At 37.6% G+C, this 23034-nt stretch overlaps 1 protein-coding gene across 2 annotated transcripts; it reads right to left on the bottom strand.

Annotated features, from left to right (window-relative positions):
* Positions 1 to 612: 612 nt before the first annotated feature.
* LOC138331604 (uncharacterized) lies at positions 613 to 21548 on the bottom strand. 2 transcript variants are annotated; one of them, XM_069279315.1, is made up of 16 exons: positions 21396 to 21548; positions 18288 to 18515; positions 17678 to 17788; positions 17299 to 17421; positions 16318 to 16484; positions 14868 to 15773; positions 12982 to 14427; positions 11280 to 12435; positions 10454 to 10574; positions 9979 to 10132; positions 9330 to 9498; positions 7196 to 8526; positions 4901 to 6385; positions 3162 to 4236; positions 2756 to 2873; positions 613 to 2489 (listed from the first exon to the last, which is right to left on the bottom strand). In XM_069279315.1, the coding sequence occupies exons 2-15, from the start codon at positions 18490 to 18492 to the stop codon at positions 2764 to 2766; spliced, it is 8559 nt and encodes a 2852-aa protein (XP_069135416.1). In that variant the 5' UTR covers positions 18493 to 18515; positions 21396 to 21548; the 3' UTR covers positions 613 to 2489; positions 2756 to 2763. The 2 variants fall into 2 exon arrangements, with proteins under 2 accessions (XP_069135416.1, XP_069135417.1); XM_069279316.1 differs by having other exon boundaries at positions 21410 to 21515.
* Positions 21549 to 23034: the final 1486 nt, after the last annotated feature.

The following is a 23034-nucleotide window of genomic DNA, read 5'->3' as shown; positions in this document are numbered from 1 at the left end:
TTAATAAAAGCCTTGTCTATTTAGTTCTATTAAATACCCCCTTTATTATTTTCATTTTTCAAACACTACAGGCTTTTATTTGGTCGAATATGGTACTTTAAAACACATTTTCAACAAACCTCTGGGGACCAACGAAATCACTTCGTATAAACATAGCTTGTTATATACTATTATAAAAATATAATAATCTTGATGGATAACGTAAATTACGATGTTATAGCCATGAATTCTTTGTAAGCATGTCCCTTATAACCGTGTTTTACTGTAACTCAAATTTATAAATCCAATAAATAAAATTAACTTATCCATGTTATATTTTTTCAAGAAAATGTTTTGATGTAAATATATTTATTGTAAATATGTTTCAATATAATTGTTGATACTCTTTAAATAAATTATCATTTCGGTTTTTGCAAGTGTTTTCTGTGTCTAGTTTGGTAAGGTTGAGTGTCCTATCCATGCTCATTTAAAGACATGAAGGAAAGCTGGAGTACCCAGAGTAAAATCACTGACCTGCAGTCAGTACCTAGCAACTTCCCCACATGGGATTAACACTCGTTCTTTTGAAGTGAAGTTACTTCATTCCTTAGTATAAATAATACATAATACAACTTGAAAATATACAAAATATTTATTTAGTTCTCACAAATTTTATACTATAAATGTATATTGTATCGCAGTATATATATATAATGAGCCCATGAAAATGTTGATTTCAAGGACTGAAAAAAATAACACAATAAAATTGTATATATATATATACTCAGGATATTGTACATATTAGTTTTGGTTACCATGGAGACAGATTTAGAAGGTAACTTCCCCACGATTTGCCATACAAACAACTAGTATATCTTTCTCTGTGAAAAATATGAATAATTGCTTTAAATGTGAAATCACTCGTAAATGTAAAATTATGATTGATAAATACATAATATGATAAGCTAAGTGGTATTGCTTTTTCAATCCTAACTAATAAAGAATGCTTCATCGATTTGTTTGGTCTCAAATTTATGAGAGTGGAGCTATTAAAATAGAATTAAAAAGGAGCACTTTTAAAGTATTAATTAATTGATCAATCAAACTGTCATTAACAATATTAGTGTCACTGAACTACTGTAAACATCGTTATTTACGTATACAATATTTCACGTCTTCATTACTTTCCACATATTTGCAAAAACATATTCAAGGGCTCTTGATAACTGTACATTCATATACCAGGTATATTTTGTGTACAATTTTTTCGCAAAATGATTGAAATTTTGAATTCACATTCATGTTAGGAGTTTCATGAAATTACGCTATAATTTGTATCTTGTAGATTTTCTGAATTACTCCAAGTTCAGCACAGATACATGTAGTTTAATACGTAATAGCTCATACTACAACACGAGTGCATTATAAATATTTGATGAAGAATGTCACACAAATCCAGCCGTTTTATTTTACTAAATACACACCACTTGGCAATACTGGGCATTCTTAATTAAGTCGCGATACGATAGCACTGGGCACTGGGTCTTTAACACTCTTTGTTTTTAAAAACCCAAATTCATATATATATTGCAACTTACATAAACGTCACAGCTAGCTTTCATACAGTACTATGTAAAATATCTACATTATGTTTTATATAAAAATTTATATAATTATAATTTCATCAAAACGCTCGCCACACCCACGAACACACATCTTTTAAACTTTCATATAACGTATAATCTTAACACACAAAATCTTAACATTTGTAATGTTGCACCTGATGGTACAATAACAAGACTTCGTTTGTATTATCTGTAATGTTGATAAAGACCTTTCCTTTTCTGTCATACAACCTTGATAAACTACTGTCATAACAGGACATTTATTTCACATCTACAGTTGTATGTACGCATACACCAGAATTATTTTCTATATTTAATGGGACTGCTAATATCTGATGTTTTTATTTTTAACACAGGATGTGTAATATCTCAGAAACACAACGTGACAAAGGAAGACGATTATTTGAATTTCCTGTTGATATTGATAATGGGTGTAATGTAATCTGAAGGACACTGATCATGATATTTCAATGTAAGACCTTTCTCTATAATCAACTTAAGGCTGTATGCTCCATGAGGTGGGTTATCTCCCTTTAAGAAAAACACAACTAACATAATGTAAGTGATGAAATATTGAAAAGGGTGTTTATCCTATGTAATAATACAAAAATGAGATTTTTGTCATTTTTGAACATTGTGACCCTAATTTAAGCTAGAATCCACTAAATACAGTCTGATATTTACCGGTAGCATAAAAACTAATTAATTTTTGAAAATCTGATTTCAACTTTTAACAAACAAACATGAGCTCAGCAGGAAAGTCACTATCGTTGTAGATTATCACAGTAAGGAGATTCGTCGTCCACGTAAGTTTGATGTCCCTCGATCATCTCTGCCACGACTGGTTCCCTGCAAAGGGAAGTAATTATCTTCAGTCTGGTTGCCCTGTCAAAAGAAAGACAACATACTACAATTTTTAAAAACAGACAATATGCCAAACGTTTGTCAATAACCAATCCAAATTAATATTTTTTTCTATGCTGTATTTGTTTTTACACCAATCCTAATTGTAACATTATTTATAAACCCATATTTTCAACACATTTTGAAATGCATTGTCGTAAGATACATCTTTAGAGTTTTCCTAATTGCATTATTTTCATATTGATGATTATATCTCTTCATAGAACAGAATGTAAAATTATAGTTACCATGGCGACTATTGGCTGTTTGGATGTATTACGTAGGGGTCGGCACCTAACACACTGTCCCGAGTTGAGTCCTGTGATTCGTGTAGTCGGGGTGTATTGTCATACATAGAGGAATATCCTGAAATATAAAAAGAGATAAATACTAGTATAGGTGGCAATCAGAGTTTTAAAATTATCAAAATCAGAAATGCAAAGTTGATCAATTAATAAGAAAAAACAAATTCACCTGTAACAAGGCACAAAAACCTGGGGGAAAGTTTCACAAACATTTCTGAACTTCAAGGAAATCCTGAACTTAAAATTCCCTAACGAAAAGCATTAGTCGAAAAGAAGATTTTAACATAACTTAATAAGAGTGCTTGTATCGTATCAATAGAGTGTTCAGGATACAGGTACCATTACTGACCTTTGACACTGCCTAGGGCAGATTTACGTTCTTCCTCCTCAATTTGCTCCTCAAACTTCGTGAGAAGGTAGAGTTTCCTCATGGGGCCGAGGAGCAACATAATGTAGGCATTGATGAGCAGACCAATGGCTATGGCCGCGTCTCGCATCTTGTACTCTCCGAGGACAGCAAGTACGCAGGACACCACCCAGACTGGGATTCCTAGCAACACGATTCCTAATAGCCAGCGTGCCTCGTGGTGGTTTTTAGGATTGGGCCAGGCACACATGCCATACAGAATACACAGGACCACTAGAAACATGATGTATACAAGAGACAATACGAGGCCTTCATCGTAGAAATCGTCGGGTGTACAACGAGGCCACAACATGTTGTTATAGAGCACTGTGGTAACACCCGGTGGCTCCAGTATAAGCCACTCGGTGTTTATAATAACTTGTACAAGAATAAAAAGTAAGGCACAGAAAAACAGTCCCAAGGGGCGGCCAAGCTTTTCATATTTCACTTCATACAGCTCTTCTTTACTTCTTGATCGCCATGAATCCACGATCTTTACGAATAAAGCACTGTAGCATATGGAGTAGCAGAAGCCAAGACAGAAACGACGCAGGCCGCAGACTTCTCTTGTGGCATGTACAACAAAGGCAAACACCAGTGCAAACAACAGAATGTTTCCAAACGACAGCATGAAGCCAAGGATGGAGGTTCCGCCACGGACTGGGTACATCACAAGCAGATAGATAAACATACAGAGGGATGCGAACACTCCGATGGCTGCTAATGTTGCCACAATAATTCCCCAAATGTCGGCAAATCTGTCTGCGAGTTGTGGTACATCCTCCACTTGTATGACCTCGCCCGTCTGGGTATCAACATAGCTGCCGTCGTCAAGGCGATAGAAGGTCATTCCAGCCACTCCCTCGCGTTTGTAGCTTGATCGAGATCCATCGCTATTCAGGCATGGACAGTTACTTCCCACTGGACACATGGACAACGGAATGGTTCGGGACTCAATGAAACTAAAGCCCTGGTAGAGCCCTCTGTTTATAGAAAGGTCATTACGGTAGGTTCCAATCTGAAAATGAGAATAAAATTTGATTGTGCATTGTTTTATCAATGAAGTATTTGATCATGTGTCCATTTACATTAATTTACTACAACATTTGTCATTAATTAATTTTCAAAAAAACACTTTACAAGCAAGTTGGAATCCAATAATGATTTGTTAAAGATGCTCCACCGCTGACAGAACATATATGATATTCATCACTTGAACAATAATTGATGTTTAATCATGTATGCATATGTCAAATTAACACAAAAAAAATAATATCAAATAATTTATTTTGCCTTTGGTGTATGCGCAATCAGTACTATATTCCATATAGGATATAGTTCCATGGAATTTTTTTGGGATGCAAGTAATTATTTTTTTGTCATTTTAATTTGAAGTAAAATTAGAAGCTTAAACTTTCCAAAGGTGGTAATGGTGTAAAGTAAAAAACTTTTGTACCTGAATAAAAATACTAAACCATCTGCTCCTGTTTTTGATAGTATTGTTTAAGCACTTTTCAGCGCTAATTCAAGTACAGCACTATATTTTGTAAAATGGTATTTCTGGTATTGAATCACTGAATTACGCTAATTAATATATGCGCTAATAAATCATACTTTATATTTATTTTTACGTTTGCGCTTGACAGCACTGTTATAAGTGCATTTAGTTTTGATAGGCTTACCTGAGCGTATGCATAATTGCCAGTTGTCAGGTCACGTCTGAAGTTGAGGATGTTGTAGCCAACATCACCATAGCCATCCTCTGTGTATCTGAAGTTGAACGACTTTGACCCAAGGTCATCTGGAAGGACAGTGTACTGGGCCTCGGCGATGTTGTTGTAAATCAGATCGCGGGAATTCTGCTGAAGGGACAAACAAGCTGACAGACTCAGACTGGTTCTCTTGCATTCCTCGATGGAGTTGAGGCCGTTCGCGACCATGAAGACGGAGATGATCGTGTGGAGCGTGTAGGGATCATTTGGAATCATGGCGTCGATGATCTGTTCGTTACCTGAACAGATGTTTGAGTAGACCTTCTGAACAACGCTGTTGAGGATACGGCACTGATGGATGGTCTGGTACAGATCTTCGAACCAGTCACGTGGCATGTTCATGCTATTTGAGTAATCAAAGCTGCCAAGGAAAGTTTTAAATCCTTCCACCACTTCTGATCGAATTTGAATTGTGATGGCTCCAGCTGCGGCATCCTCGTATCCGCTGACGATGTAGTCGCTGTTTGCCCAGGTGTCGCTACCAAGCCATATGAACCTGTGAGTTAGGCCACGCTCTGTGGTGGCTTGTAACAGGAGACGGGCGTGGACATCAGAAACAAACAGAACAACGACCCTGGCACCTACTCTCTGGTTCAGCCTATCAATAATCGCTTTGGCATCATCCAATGTTGCATCCTGGGACATTGATATTGTCTGAGCGGTGCAGATTCGGGGAGAACTGTTCTCTGTGTTGCTGATCAGGGTTTTAATAGCGGCATTACCATAGGCGTCATCAGTGTACACAGCTGATACATAGTCCCAGCCAAACGTTTGGAGGACCTTAGCAATGACGATGGCCTGGACGTTATCTGGAGGTACAGTACGCAGGAAGTACTCGTGAAAGTCCTTGTTGCTAAGCGCTACAGATGTAGCACTCTGACTGAGGGTAGTGTATTTAAGAGGCGACAGAATTCCACTGACCCTTATTGCGTTTTCGCTTCCTTTGGCCAGGTAGGCTACTAAATTTGAGGGAGGGATAACTTGGCCAGTGTTTTCAGTACAAATTCCCTCACCACTTAGAAGGCTGTATATGTCCTGTCCGATACGATTCGAGGAGGAGCAGGTATCAAAAGCAATACCTCCAAGTTTTAAGGTGGCAGGGAGGTTGGTATCACTGTTAACAAGATTGATGGCATAGAAGAAAGCCATCATATTCTGGAAATCACTGACGGTGTCTATGGCTCCACAAGCGAAGGGATTGTTAGGGTCTCGGTCATGGATATCGGATACGTATGCTATGTAAAGACCCCAGTCGGTGTCTTTCTTCATATATCGCGATGGCTGGTACTCGGGGAACACGCAGGAGCAAGAGCCAGGTCGGTCACATGTTGAATGCCAATTTACGTCATAACGAGCGTCAATCTTCAGATAGTGTGTATCGTTGTAAGCACCAACCTGTAAAATCAAACTGAGACTTGTAAAAAATAGAAAAGCCTACACCAGAAAGCATGCCTTGATATTTCAAAGCAGGATGCAACAAGACAAGATGGATAGAAGTTATATCATTTAACCCTGTCCCCTCTATTTCTTATCAGAGGCATCTCAAAGCTACCAATGTTTATTTATCACATAACTGGTCCGTCTATGTCATACGGTCCTGTATAAATATCATAAGACACATGTGTAATAACGCTATAACGTCATAATCTTTATATGACATCACATGATTGACTCCGTTGATGGAAAAGTCACATCTAAGCCGGATTTCTACTGTTTTATATAGAGACAAAATTAAAAGTTTCCTTTATATTTACGTTAATAAAAGTTATGTGATAAATAGCATTTTACACTTGTGACTATGTAATATAAAATTTATCAAACTTGTTAAATAATTTGATATGCCACTCGTCTAAAGGCTCATGGCATATCAAATTATTGAACTCGTTTGATAAATTTCATATTTCATAGCCACTCATGTAAGATTCTCTATTTCTGTTATTTGTACATTTTTTACTCATTTCTATTATTTGTACATTGTTGCTAAGAATGTAGAGCTACTAAAGAGAGTTACTTCCCCTAAAACACTTATTTCCCTTGAAAGAGTTACTTCCACTGAAGAGGTAGCAATAGGCTCAATTTTCTTTGACAACTTTGGTTAGATATTCAATATTAGGAACATTTTATCAATGTCAAGCACCAGCATGAGGGTGCTATACTAACGTAATTTTGTGCGTACTTGCAGTTTAATAATGTTTGATTACTTACATCTTCAAGATAATACTGAGTGCTGTCCTCGACACTGGGAAGGGGCTCCCAAATATGGTAACCACGGCTACTGTCTCCGCCATCCTCATAGTAAAATGGCTGATTGGTGGCATCAACAAAACTCGTTGCCTGAATACCGGTCATGATTTCCTGTCGTCGTTCACCGCTGGTGCGGAACAGGTTACAGACACCAATGCTGTTACTAGAACAGACCTTGCGCAGGGCCTTATCTACACCGAACACTGCAGAAAACACTGCATTGATAACATACAAGGCATAGGGGTCCTGCATGTACTTCTCAGCACGGGGAATTCCCTTTAGATGTGTGGGGCAAGGCTCAGGGTATTTGGCACTTCTGCCCTGGAAGTTGCACTGGAACAATTCCTGGTAATACTCATCAAACCAGGGGTTGAAGAAGTAGTTTTCGGGCGTCTTGTACTCCAGGTATTGGTCAAGCTCTGGTACATCTGCTGTCTCAATATCAAAGGTGACTGCTCGCCGACTGTTCATCAGTTTACGGGCGTTGTTCCACTGCTCGTGGTTATAACCAAGTTTGTCAGTGCCAATGAATGTGAAGTTATTTCTGACATCGTCTCTGTTTTCAATTGATTGTAGTAGTGTACCAGGGTCTTGGACAAGCATGATTACAACTGTAGCATCACGGTAGCTGAAAAGCTTGTTAAGAGCGGTCTGAGCTTCAATGAGGGTAATAGAACCGCTGACACCTGTCGTAATATTCTGCGATATACAGATTCTGTTAAGTACTGCGAGACGTGCAAATTCTTCCAATCCCCGCAAGCCAATGCTGTCATATGAAGTGATGACTTGGACGTTGTTCAGGTCGAATCTCTTCAGGTAGGATATGATAGCTCTCGCCTGCTTGTCGTCAGCTGGGACGGTACGTAAAAAGTAACGGTATTTATACGGATCCATCAGCTCCAGAGATGTGGCCGCATAGCTGATCTGCGGGATTCCAAGCGGATTCACGATGTCTGCGACTCGGATAGTTGACTCACTGTCGAATGGACCGATGTAAACATCAATGTTGTCCGGGTTTATAGTGATGTTCTGGCTTTGGGACATTGTTGTGAGTTTCAGCGTCCCGGAGTGGATGTTGGCTATCATGTTCCCAGCGCGGGTTGGATTTTGACACACATCTAAAGCCACGCCTCCAAAGGTCACTTCAGGCCAGATGTTACGGAATATGCCAGAACGGTTGTTAGCATACTCCAGGGCGAAGTGGAAAGCCTCGAGAAGTTGGAAGCCATGTTCATCGTTAATTTCACCGCAACTGTATGGTGTCTGTCCCTTCTTGTGGATATCAAACAATCCTGAAATATTTAAGAAATCAAAAATATGTACTTTTTCTTATATTTATTTTGTAATTATTTGTTCTGTTCAAAACTAAACCAATTCTTTATAAAAAGCTGTAAATAGGCTACTGTACAGTTGTTTATTTTGTGGGTGTAAAATTTCGGGATATACTGTATGCAACTTATACATGCTGGTATATTTCCAGAATCACCTTTGAAGCCCTTTAAAGCATCATTCATGGGAATTTTAAAACCGTGATTTTTTTTTTAAATTTCAAGTATTATGTTTAATCTGCGAATGTTGTGAGAATAAAACCAAGTGACTATACAGTATTAACAAAGGGAGATAACTACTACACTATAATCTCTGAAGCTTTATTTAATTAAAGGAAAAGTAAATTTATAGATTTGAGTGACTGGTTGGGCTGCAGTCCGTTTTCACTTGCGAGCTGCTGGTTACTGGACATAATTTGTATTATGTACACTGTATGTAGTGTACCGGTTTCGTTTTCTATTGAAAACTCATCAGAGGTAATGAGTTGATTGAATGTTCCTATATATACTCAATGGTAGCCGGTAGACGTAAAGTAGCTGGTAGTTAAAAGTAAAATCGCAAAAAGATATGCGTGTAACTTGCCTAAACCGAAAGTCAATGGGAACGGCATAATAGGTCGGTATATCCAGGATTCAGGATTATACAGGATTTATTTAGTTTACTATAAATTAAGAAAATGCCAAACAATTGCTCTATATACACAAGGAGCCGGAGTAGAAAAGGGTCGGTTTCAACAGGTTTCCCTGTATATGTACTTGATACCTACCAACAAACATGATGTTTCCGCTATAGAATGTGAATTTCTCAGAACCGTCACCAAGTATATAGCACTGTGCGCAGTCTCCGGTACATGTGGCCGGGGTGCCTGTGTATTTACTGGCAAGATTGTTGCGGTCTTGTAATGACAATCCAGCACTGTTACTAAACGTTCCCTCCTGGAAACCAAAATCATTATTGTCAGTCTTCAGTATACTTCTAAATCACAGCATGTTTAAAGACTTTTATTTTAAAATATTTAAGTAAAAAATTTTGCTGAATACTTAATTGGTAAACTGACTTCTTTTTGTGGTAACTTAACTTCACGATCCAGACATCTTTGGTTTTACCTTACCTCTGTTTGAAACATTTTCAGGGAGATTTGAGATTTCTTTCACAATAGTTCATTACCTAATCAGATATCGTATGGATATTTTTTCAATTTCGAAAGTCATCACCATGGTTGTGAAAATTTGATCTGTGAAATATTCAGAAAGGTTCGAATTTAAAGTACCCTTGAAACAAAATAGTAAAATTTTGATTCACTAAAATTAAATCTTTTACTTTTAGTTTCTATCATAAAATTGCAAAATTATTTATTATTTTGATTTGCGAAAATAACCAGCTGGTACCTTTTTACACAAGATTGACCAACTTACCAACAGACTTGTGCCCGCCTCGATCCTGTCTATAGTAATACCCATATTGCTTTCACGTTTAACAAAGTGGAAGATGTTTCCAAGAATGTCTGTAAAATTCATAGCATCCATATGTGTCATCACTCGCTCAAATGTGTTGGTGTCGGACAGGAAGCTATAAAAAATGCAAAACATAACAGGCATTTATAAAACACATTGCCTCATAATTCTAACATCTAGCTTGGCAAACCAGACCAAAAAGCTGATTCCAACCTCTGACCTCAAGATCATGAAAAACTCTTAAGTTTAGACTTAGCCAATCAAAAATGACATTACAAAAAGTACATGGCAAATGCCCACATGGGATTCAAACTTGCTACCTAGAGGTGGAGGGGGTTTGTAGTAATATGTTGGGACACCTTAATTAACCACTCACCCACACCGTGCCCTCTGCAGAAGGTGTTCAATAACATGCTAATTAGTAACCTACAATTACCTTGAACAAACGCCGCTGTAGGAAGAGCCACATTTCTCCATTAATGTACGGTGGACGCCCTCCGCCATCGCATACACAGCATGTATAGTAGGAAGAGTGGCGTAGTCCTCAATGAAGTCATCTGCAGAAAAAATAATAAAGGTACATTTTAAACATGGACATTTTCACAAGGGGGAAAATTCAAGCATAATAATACAGAGGCTATATTACATTAAAAATCCCGCCAATGTTTATTATTTTTTTGCATAACCTATAAGAAACAAAGATTAGATGACAGATTATAAAATATACACAACAGTGAAAGCAAACTTAAAAAAAAATACAAATTAAATGAGAATGATAAGCAACTTGCTCACAATAGTTAGTTATATTCTCGTATCTGAATGAAAAAAAAAAAAACTTATCTTGGCAGGTTTTAGGCTGAAAAGAAAACCTATTACAGATTTTCAAAGCGTGTCATTTTAAATTAACATATCTAAAATTAGCAGATGTGTTAAAAATATGTTTCTATGAATATAAAGCACATCTAGCAAACAGTCTGTAGCAAAAACGGTTAGGTTTAATATCCTGTTAACAGTCATGGAGAGTTATTTAAAGATGTGCTAGGTTTAGGTGGAGGAAGGTCAGAGTTCCAAGAGAAAAATCATTGACCTGCAGTCAATACATGCAAATGCCCTAAGTGAGTGTTGAACTTGCTACTCCGAGGTTAAGGGCTAATCTGATTATATGTCGGGACACCTTAACCACTCGACAACCTCGGTCTCTCCATAGGAAAGAATCTGCCAAAGCAAAAATATAATTTGTAAATAAAAAGACAAGTACTTACTCGTGACAATGGAAGATGTGCCACAGTTCTGTCCATACATCCAGTTACCGTCCAAATTACAGAGGAAATATTTCTGATAAAACTCGCTGAACCAGGGATTATCTGTGTAGGTGATGGGGTATTTCTGGGAGAGATAATTACGGAACTCAGCTAGAACTGGAAACTTGAATCCAAAAGTGAGTGTGTTTGTTGCAAAGAACAGAGAAGTGGTGCTGACGAAGGGATTCTGCCATGGTCTGTTGGCCATGAACACGATGTTTCCAGCTGCTGGATTATTATTTTTAGCCATAAGAAGATCTTCTACATATCGATCTGGGTCGCTGAACACTGCCACGACACGGCTCGATGACTCTGTGATGTACTGTATCAACGTAGACATTGGTCCATCTGTTACGAATTCATATGAAGCCCCAATACAAATACCGTTGTCGCGTGCATACTGTCTAAACCGTTCCATGGCATCACGGCTGCCCTCTTCTGGAGCATTCAAAGTGATAATATATTCGAATCCCATTTCCTTGGCAACCTGGGCCATGGCAAGGGTGGTTACTCCGTCAGATGGAATGGTGCGAAAGAATTTATCAAATCGTGCTTTATTGTCGAGAACTGGTGTGGTTGCCCCTGGTGAGACAACAGGGATTCCAAAATGGCCGAGAGATTCTGCCATATCTACAGTAGTAGCACTATCATAGGACAACCACCCCAGCAATCTGTCAATTGGGTATTTTGGCAATCCGTCTTCTCTTGGCATCAAGCCGTAATAAACAGATGACGCAATCACATGACCTCTAAGTGTATTCATACACCCATCAAAAAGTAGTCCTCCAAGCTTTACATTGTTCAATTTAACACTTGTAGAGCCACTGTTCACTTGTTCAAGAGCAAACGCAAAAGCCTCGGTGTTGAGGAAACCATTCTTTGAGCGGATACTTCCACACATGAAATCCGTAATTCCTGGATAATGGACATCAAAGATTCCTGGTATGATCAGATCGCCATCAATATACATGTAGTCCTGATTACTGAACATGTAAAGGCACTGTGTACAGACTCCCTTACATTGGGGCATTACAGAATTAAGTAGAATACCACCGGGAAGACTTATTTGACCTGTCTGGAGCACAAAACTGTTTGTGATGGCGTTGTAGGTCCCAAGCTACATAAAAAACAAATTAAAGAAAAATACAAAATTTCATTTTATAGAATCTAATTATCCACAAAACAAATTGTATGGAAAATGATCTTTATCTATTTATATATTTAGCAAAAAAAAATCAGTTTTATTATCCAAATTGTTTGCTACTAGTTACAAAGTATAAACAAGAATATAAAAAGATATTTTCCAATTTATTACTGCACTGATAATTCTATGTAACGTATTCGACCTATTAACTGGCCAAAGTGGTGATAAATATTACAAAATGAAGGGGTTCTTCATAGAAACAATTTTGACCAAATATTTAACAACATAACAGAGTAAACAATCTGCAAAAGAAATCAAATTGGGAAACCTACACAGTTTTCATAGTTCTAGCCTGTATTTAGGTCACTGTGAGTAAAATTGAGACCTCGAAAAGAGGGAGGGGCTCTTATAGGGACGGAGCATCTATTGGGTCAAATAAGGGATGCATACTTCAACTAAAGCAACAAAACAGCATGGGTATCAATAGTGAATATAAATGTTATATAATTCAGTACTTACAGGACTAAATCCGGACCTGAAGTTTGAGAATTCCAGGGGAAAGTTTGCTTGACCGTCCTCAAACTGAATGGTCAGTCCGTCCACGGTGAAGGACATCTGTCTGATCATGTCCACTAACTTCTCGCCCTTGTCCGCAGCGGTCATGTAGGTTCCGCAGACACCATTATAACCGATGCCGCAATAATGTTCTAAAGTGTAATGGAGGCCATATGCAATGGCGTATGCGCCATAGATTGTGGCATAACTGTTGACGTTCAGTTTGAAGTTTTTACCGCTTGTCACGTCGGATGCTGCACAAACCGTTGTATAGTCTCTCATGTTGGCTGAGTCCAAGGAGCATTCATGCATGTTCTCGAACCATTCCTTGAACCAAGGATTCGTAGTGTATGAATCTGTCCGTAAATTACTCAAATAACCGCGGAATGCAGACAGGTCAGGTCGTTGAACATCAAGGCTGATCAGGCCTTCAGCGGCCGTCTCTGATCCCTGGAACACATTTTCAGATCTCACAACGGGTGCCATGAAGACAAAGTTTCCGGTTTTGTTCTGCCTCTGAACCTCTTTTAATAGCTCTAAAAGATATTCCGAAGGGGAGACAACCAGAACTGGAGTGACAGACGACTGTCCTTCTAACAGCATTATGATATCCTCAACATCTCCATGTGTCCAAAACTCGTACGATGACACAACACATATTCCATGATCAGCAGCAATCATTTTGAACTCTTCTATAGCATTCCTTGCCTCCATGGTCGTGGCACTGACAGTCTGTACGTAATGCCAGCCAAGACGCTTCAACAGGAGCACAAATGCCTTCATATACAAACGGTTACTGTAGGACATGTATAGGTAATAGTCGTTGTCATGTAACTCTGCGCTCATAGCATTGTATCCCAGAAGGGGCCGTTTGACAATATTCATTATTTTTGCCAGTGGCAAAGTCAGATCGGTGTCGTCTGCCCCCATGTAGGCTTCAACAGTGCGAGGATCGAGGGTATTACCACCATTCATGTCTGTTATCATGCGTGTTTTTGTTTGAACCTGTGTAACAAAATGGCCACCAAGAACATCATCCATGCAGTCGTCAAATGCAAGTGCGCCAAGACGCACACCTCGAAGTAAGGTTTGGGAAGGCTGGTTGTTGATATTTGACAGAGCATACACCAGTCCTTCTAGGAACTGGATCCCAGACAGGACGTCAATATTGAAGTCACCACAGGATAGTGGCATGTCAGCGTTCTCATGGACTGAGAAAATTCCATTGATAACAATATCACCTGGGATGTACAAGTAATTTGCTTCAACCAGGTCCCCGAGACAGGGTCCACATCCGGCGAGAGGACACAGTGAGGCAGGTAGAGATGGCAGGGCATTGTCACGTGACTCATCATACATCCTCATTCGACTTGTCACAATCTCCAAACGTCCATTTAGATAAGATCCCAGCTGTAACAGAAGAAAACTGAACATTAAAATCTGCTGAAAGTTTGTGTCATACTTCTGCTTGATGAGACATGGAGAAGACCCGACTGGTTTCTATTTTTTCCGTACACCATTCAAGAGCAATTAATGAACAGTAATGGACAATTGATTAGGTTAAGATGATGTTGTATTAACCTAGCAGCATCACACATTAACCAAGAGTGAAGCCTAGCTGGAGTCAATAAATAAGACTACCATGCATCATGAAGAGATTTATATAAGATCATATAAAAACGTAACCAACGTGCAATATTCAAAGCAACTAAATTGTGGATCATGGCTAAAATTTGAAGATTTGGCTTTTTAGTTGATAGGTTTATTTCTTTCCAATGATAATGACATATATTTTCTAAAGATTGTCCCAGCAACAAATATCCCATTTTATACTGTAATCTAGATCTTACCTTACGGAACTTGAAGGTTGCTCCACCAGGGTAATCATTGAAATTGTAGATGTCATACGTCGGATTGATGATGTCACCGTTAGCATCAAAAGCCAGCTGGGCAGGGGCGTTGTACGGCTCGAGTCCGACTGACGCTAAACTTTCCACTCTCTCCTTCTTAGTGTAGGTGAAGTTTACCGACTTCAAATAATTATCGTAGAAATCCTGCTGTGAAAGACTCGCCAGCTGCGGACAGAGTCCAGCAACTCCTCCACAAAGGGCTGCATGGGCAGTCTTCAGAGCATGTGCGTAGGCATAAACAGCATGGACAGCGGGCTCTACAAATTGGTCCTGTACGAATGAATTACGTCTATCGGATTCTGTTTGAGTGGTGCATGATGGGAAGGTATTAAAGGCAGGGTTGGTGTTGCCTGAGAGCTGACATTTGTTTTCGTTCATGTACCAATCCCGGAACCAAGGGTTTTCAGACGACGGATTATTGACGTCAATTCTCACCCAATGATCCTCAAATTCTATAATTTTTCTTGAGCCAGACAACACGGCAATAACACCTCTTGGATACTTTCCCGTAAATTTCATAGACAAAGGCAGGCTATCTGTGAAAATCCACTGTAGTTTTCCAGCATTTGTGTGAGTCTCTCCCTCCTCCAATAGGCCAAGGCCAACAGCTGATCCTCCAAGATATATCACTCCGACAGTTTCTGTTGCCAGGATTTTGTCCAAAATGGCTGCCATAGTTGCTCTGTCCGTGTCTGAGGGATCAACTGGCACAGCCAATGTTAGACATATTCCGGCTTTCACGAGTCGTGGACGAATTTCAGCCAGAGAACCTCTGCCGTAGGTATTCTCAGAGTAAACAACTACAACATACTTCCAGTTCAGTTCTGCCATCACTTTAATGATTGCCTGAAACATATCAACAACAGATTTGGTTTTCAAAATCTGTTTTGTAATACCGCATCACAAGAATTTATATTTGTATCTAAAAATATCTTTATTCTTACACAGTATCCGAAAATAAGATATTTAGTTTTAGGCACTTCTTATTTCGCCATTGAAGCGCATGGGTTGAAATTAGAGCTGTACATGTATGTATATATGTACACCAGGTAATTACCGGTAACTACAATTTCAATTTGGTCATATTCAACTATATTATCTGGAGTTTAAATTTCTCTTAGGCTATTCGGCAAATTAATGGCAAAAAAAATCTTCTTTGTGGTATTGTATCATATTTTTCTTTAAATTTTCTACAAATCTGAAAAAGTCTCTAATGTTACATTTCTATCTTAACTAAAAGTCATTCACCCCTGAAATTCCAAAATGGACTATTCCAGCCTTTGATCTAGAAGAATCTAAATGCGTTTTGGGTGAAAGAGTTGATGCTGGTTCTGCTTGGTGCCACATTGAAGACTACTGACAAAAGAAACCCCCAGCAAAGAATACTCACATCCATCAGGGGCCCATCAGGGGAAACTGTTCGCATGAAACCTGGATACATGTTTCCAGCGGTCAGCTCTTGAGCGGTTGACATGTAGGATACAAGAGGAATGTCAAACTGACCGGTGAAGGTGTTGACCTCTTTTGTATCGGTGCTGGAACTAGCACCTGTCAGACCTGCAATCAACATTCATTTTCACATTATCAATAATAATGAGCACACATCTATCATAAATGAAAATCATTTTTATTTTATTAACTAATTATGGATTACAAATCAAATACCAAGTTATCAACTTAAAGATATTTCAGCAACTTTAATAGCTAGAGTAAATCTGTCATAGCCTAAGTAACCATTGTATTAAATGGATAATCGCAACATCACTTGACCTATGCATAAAGACCAATTTGCTATATACAGTGCAACCTGTCAGAAAGAACACCTCAATATAATGGACATCTGTCTATAAAGGGCATGCAGACACATCAACCCCAATTGGTGAAGTTTACTATATAATTGACTCTGTATCAATGACTCTATAAAGGACACCTGACTATAAAGAACATGTTTGTTATGTCCCTTTGGTGTCCTTTATAGACAGGTCTGAATGAAGACATTTTTCCTTGTCTTTATAGACAGGTTTGACTATTTTAATAAATCAAAGTTAATATTGCAGATGGATTTTCTTCCTTTTAAATTTGAAAAAAAAAATAAGAATTATATTGGTTTTTTTTCATATAAATTAAATATGATTTCATTCTGTTATCTTTGTCAAGAGCCAGATGACTTAAGTTACATTTCCATACACAATGAATTAAGCTGACGCAAGAACATTGCAATTTTCATCAAGACAGCTTCAAAATTTATGGTCAGAAGAACAATTAGACAAACCAGAAGGAACAGCATTGATACAATATCTCCCTTCATTCTAGTTAGGAAAGACATGCATTTTTTGGCTTACAATGATAACATATAAGGATCCTTACTTACCCAGTATTAGGCGATTTGAACTCTTGGTGCAGTCACGTGACTCCGAGAGGAACTGGGGATAGAGTTCCTGGGCATAGCTCACGGCAGTTGTCCCCATGGCGCAGTAATTGTTTACCATCATTCCTGTAAAACAAGTTACTTGTATTCTCTCAACATTGTTACTACTCTTATCTCCAAATTATTCTGTTAATTTCTTTAATCTGTATCAAAGAGTTATTTGTCCTTGTGAATAGATATCATACAATTATTGACCTGTTTTCGCGTAGATATGATGATTTATCAACCCAAGTAAGTGATATAACCAGAGGCCACATTATATCATGATCTGCTTGAGTGTAAACAAGTGTATCTCTGGAGTTATACATTCAGTTTGACTTACCCAACTCCACTCCGGGAATGTAACTGTTATTCAAAAATTCTCCGTTTAATTCTTCATTCTTCTTATTGAGTCGATCCAATGCCCATCGTATGGCCTCATACGACTGCATTTCTGTAAATTAAATTAACACAAGAGCTATTTTACATTAAAATATACAAGAAGACACAACATGAATATACCGTAGTCTCCCAAAACATGCACCTCGCACAACATACACGCAACACACCGCATACATGGGAGACCGTCCTTACATGACCATAGCTGTTAATAGGACGTTAATTAATCAAACAAACAAACAAACATTAAAATATTCAAGTCTATAGTTTATAATCAATCATGTTAAGTCAGGATTTATACTGTGATAGAAAACTGAAATAATAGTTCAACATTTAAGCTTCAGTACAATTAGAGTATTGACTGATCAACTCCAGGAATGAGTTCAGCTGACCCATAAGTGAAACTGCTTCAGTACAAAGTGTTTTACTGACCCAGATGTGACATCAACTTCAGTAAAAAGAGATTTAAAGACCCAGATATGGCATCAATTTCAGGAATAACAGTTTAACTGACCCAGAAGTGACTATACTACAAGTCTAAGAGTTTTACTGACCCAGAGGTGATACATTTCCGCAGCCATATCCCCGATCTCCAACATAGTTCATGCTAACAAGACCTCCGATGAAAGCTTCTGCATTTGGCTGGATAGTTGCACTCTGGCCGTCTCCTGTACATGTTTCCGTACGGATGGATTGTGGTGACTGACCGACAGCCAGTGTCAACACACCAAATATGGTGGCGATGTAGAGAATCGCCATGGTCACAGACCGTATGATATGATCTGAAATGAAAATGATAATCATACTATAAGGATATCATGAGTTTATAGTTGTATGTAGGAGTGGTTGGGTAGGGGACAGTGAATTGGGGTATATAGGTCTATAATGTCATTACGGTTAGTTATGTAGGTGAAGTGGGGTAGGGGACAGTGAATTGGGGTATATAGGTCTATAATGACATTAGGATTAGTTATGTAGGAGTGAAGTGGGGTAGGGGACAGTGAATTGGGGTATATAGGTCTATAATGACATTAGGATTAGTTATGTAGGAGTGGTTAGGTATGGGACAGTGGATTGGGATATATAGATCTATAATGACATTAGGGTTAGTTATGTAGGGGTGGTGGGGTAGGGGACAGTGGATTGGGATATATAGATCTATAATGACATTAGGGTTAGTTATGGAGGGGTGGTGGGGTAGGAGACAGTGAATTGGCGTATATAGATCTATAATGACATTAGGGTTAGTTATGTAGGTGTGGTGGGGTAGGGCACAGTGGTAGGGCTGTGAATTGTCTAACATGTGGCGATCCGATCTGATCCACGATTCAGGGTTGACGATTCACAGATCGGACCACGAATCACCAGTTAGATACAAGCAAAAGATTCAAATGCAGTAAACCTGTTTTTATTGATAAATTAATAGTGGTCTTATATATTTGATAAATGTTTGATTGATAATAAAACCATTTTTAGCAGTTTAACATTCCTTGTCATTCAGCAATAGAGTTACAGGTGAAGTACAGCAGGATTCAGTCACTGTAACTGTAAAAAAATCAAATCATTTGAATTTTGAAATGACGTCATCTCAAAAATACTACTGCACATTAATTGCGGCATCAATCAAAGTCAAACCATCTGTGAACTGGTACACTGTATATAAATTATCATGGTAAAGCATAAATCACCATATCAGAATATTTTCATTGTTACTTTTATTTTGGTCAACTATAGAGAAAAACATTGAGATTAAGAAAAAAATGTTTAAATCTGTAACAGTAGTTACAATTTAATTTGGTTCTAGGCCTATAGTTTTTTATTTTTAATCAGGTGATTTATGATTTTCACTCATAATTAGCCTACCTTTCATTTTGACATGGGGTTCACATCTACAGTACTCAATAGACTAATATAATATATTCGTATTTTTACATATTTCTTACCCGTAATGAAAACGAAATCGATAATAATCTTTCACATCTGTAGAATTCAAAATTATGTTTTATCATTATTATTTTATGAAGAATTCACAACATTACATCGAAGCGTGGGTACGCAAATAACATGTGGCTAGCTTTACTTCACGCAGCTCGTGTGTACTTCCGGTCTACTTCAAAGTGAAAACATCGATGATATTCAGACTTTAGTGTACATTCCTTCACATTTTTGAGCTATGACTGCATTAAAGAAGGTATTATTTTTTGCTTTTGAAAGATCGCAATCCACAAATATCAGGAGTAACGAATATTCGTATCCGATCTTTCTCAATAATTCGTGAATACTCGAGTACTCGAATACTCGTTACAGCCCTATACAGTGGATTGGGGTATATAGGTCTATAATGACATTAGGATTAGTTATGTAGGGGTTGGGTAGGGGACAGTGAATTGGGGTATATAGGTCTATAATGACATTACGGTTAGTTATGTAGGTGTAGTGGTGTAGGGGATAGTGAATTTGGGTATATAGGTCTATAATGACATTAGGGTTAGTTATGTAGGGGTGGTGGGGTAGGGGATAGTGAAATGGGGTATATAGGTCTATAATGAAATAAGGGTTAGTTATGTAGGGGTTGTGGGGTAGGGGACGGTGAATTAGGGTATATAGGTCTATAATGACATTAGGGTTAGTTATGTAGGGGTGGTGGGGTAGGGGACAGTGGATTGGGGTATATAGGTCTATAATGACATTAGGGTTAGTTATGTAGGGGTAGTGGGGTAGGGGATAGTGAATTTGGGTATATAAGTCTATACTGACATTAGGGTTAGTTATGTAGTTGTGGTGGGGTGGGGTAGGGGATAGTGGATTAGGGTATATAGGTCTATAATGACATTAGGGTTAGTTATGTAGGGGTGGGTTAGGGAACAGTGAATTGGGCTATATAGGTATATAATGACATTAGGGGTTAGTTATGGAGGGGTGTAGGGGTAGGGGATAGTGAATTTGGGTATATAGGTCTATAATGACATTAGGGTTAGTTATGTAGGGGTAGTTGGGTATGGGAATGCTAGTGAATAACTGGATACTGTTTCGAAATTCCAAAATGATGTTGGTTAAATATGATTTGCTGTTATTTAGTCTCACCTTCGTGTGATTATAATGTCACAAAAATCACGTTAAAATATAACGTTTAATACAATCACCGGAAGGTTGGACTTATCTACGTTATATTAATACTTTACCAACTTCGTTTTGGGATCTTGAAACACACATATTGGGGTATTAGGCCTTTAGCTATAATGACATTGTGAGTGATCGTGGACAGTTTAGGCTTAGGATAATAATGGGGTTCATTACAAAATTATTTGATCATACTTCATTCTATTCTAAATTTTCAAGACATTTAAGAAAGATAATGAAATTTTCTCAGATTTTGATCTAGAATATAGATGAATGTCAACATTGTTCACGCTGGGGGTACAACACATTGGAATGCATAAGCTTTATTTATATTGATAGCACTTGTAATAGCAAACATGCAGTTAATTGTATTGTATATCAAGAACATATCAACATTAATTTAATATTTATTTATGAAAGTAAATAACGACATGATATAGTTACTTGCTATATAGCATACCACGATACGGTTTTTGAGTGAATGAATGAAAAAAATATAATGCAGAACGAGTTTTTCTTAATTTGCAAATTAATTAACTTACCTGTGTTATCGCACCTGCACTGTCTCAAAAATCGAAAGGGGCCACACGGACCCTAAACAGCACAAATCTAAGGGGTACCGGCTCTCCAAGACCCTTCCCTGCCTTACGTTGGGTGTAGTGCTTATATGTTGTCTGCTAAAAATAAACTTGTTTCACATTGAAAACAAGACACACAAAACTGGTTGGACGAGTTTCCCAGTGGTTATTTTTAGCAGCGGTGGGAGGAGTTCGTATGCTAATTTTATCGATTCAGTGTATACGACATTCAGAGGAATTCTCCTTTATTGTTAAGATTGATGTTAAGTCACAAGGGGTTCCGATGGCACCGTCACAGATCACGGAGCTGGTCGCAATTAAAGACTGGTTAGCTTAAGAAAATTCTTTAAAACAGTTTTAAAACAGCACGGAATGCTCTAAATTTTAGGCCAATAGTTTAAAAAGAACAATATCACATGTGTCTATCAATGTTAAATATACTTAAACCAGTACCATTGATCAATTGGCAACGTTAAATAAAAGATATCCACATACACACTCTTGGAAGCTAACAATAACGTTATGGTAGCGAATATGACAAGGCGCTGTATGTGTTGATACAAAATGTCTTAATATTACGTTTTCTTTATCAACTTACCAATTAATAGTGATCACAATACAAAGATTTACAAGCTAGATGTGATATATATATATATATATATATATTTATACATAATGTAAATGATCTATAACTTTAATTACAATAAATTCCTGCATACACGTTTGCAAACTGATACATGTGGATTTGTATCAAAGTATTTCCACACGAAGCTTATCGATACTAGTAATATTGTCTACACTTAGTCATTATAAATCATATATCAAAGTTGTACAGCTGACTGACCAGCCTAACATTTTTGGTTTACAATGTAACATTTCAAAAACTGGTCATCCACGTGCCGTATACGTTTAAAACATTTAATTGCAGTTGCAAATCATCTGAATATTCTTGGTATTGATACATGAAAATATCTAAACATTTAAATTAGTTTGTGTAAATTGGCATTGCACACTAATCGAGTCATAAAATTAAAACTAAAATTTAAACTAAATGAAATAGGATATACAGTTTCCCCTTGTCTTAAACCATTTCCACGGGAAATAATCCGAAAATTCCAATTTTCGTCATACGATATCGCAGGCTTTTTTTTTCAAAGCCAACGAATATTAATTATATAACACAACTTGATTTTCGTCATTTGTGACAGATCAATCAATGAGTAAAGAATAAAGCTACATAATTATGTATCATCTACTGTAGGAGAATGTTTACGAATCCTTTACTGGTTTTCACATACATACATAGATACATAGATTTATTCTGACAACATACATGTACATGACAACAACATGTACAGGATTTTTTATAATCCTATAATAGTCTATAATTTTTTCAGTGTATAAATACTTTTGTGGCTGATTTTTTCAATGTGAATCGAGTTCATATTCAAATTAACTGTCCTAGACTGAACAACATGTATTGAAACTGACATTTTCGTATTGGTTCGTTAGTCTTTCATTCAAATAACTGGTAAACAACTTAGTCCGTTCTTAGGGAGAAGACCTACAGTGTATATTGACATATCCCTTTGAATTGTTTGAA

This window comes from Argopecten irradians, chromosome 9 (genome assembly GCF_041381155.1).
Source record: "Argopecten irradians isolate NY chromosome 9, Ai_NY, whole genome shotgun sequence".
NCBI classification, from domain to species: domain Eukaryota; kingdom Metazoa; phylum Mollusca; class Bivalvia; order Pectinida; family Pectinidae; genus Argopecten; species Argopecten irradians.
This window is presented reverse-complemented; position numbering and strand designations above follow the sequence as displayed.

Coding starts and splice junctions, on each gene's coding strand:
- LOC138331604 (XM_069279315.1), bottom strand. CDS start 18,492: ATGGCGATTCTCTACATCGCCACCATATTTGGTGTGTTGACACTGGCT. Junction 10,575..11,279: donor CACATCTTCCATTGTCACGA/GTAAGTACTTGT, acceptor TTTTTTCTGCAG/ATGACTTCATTGAGGACTAC. Junction 6,386..7,195: donor CTCAGTATTATCTTGAAGAT/GTAAGTAATCAA, acceptor TTGATTTTACAG/GTTGGTGCTTACAACGATAC.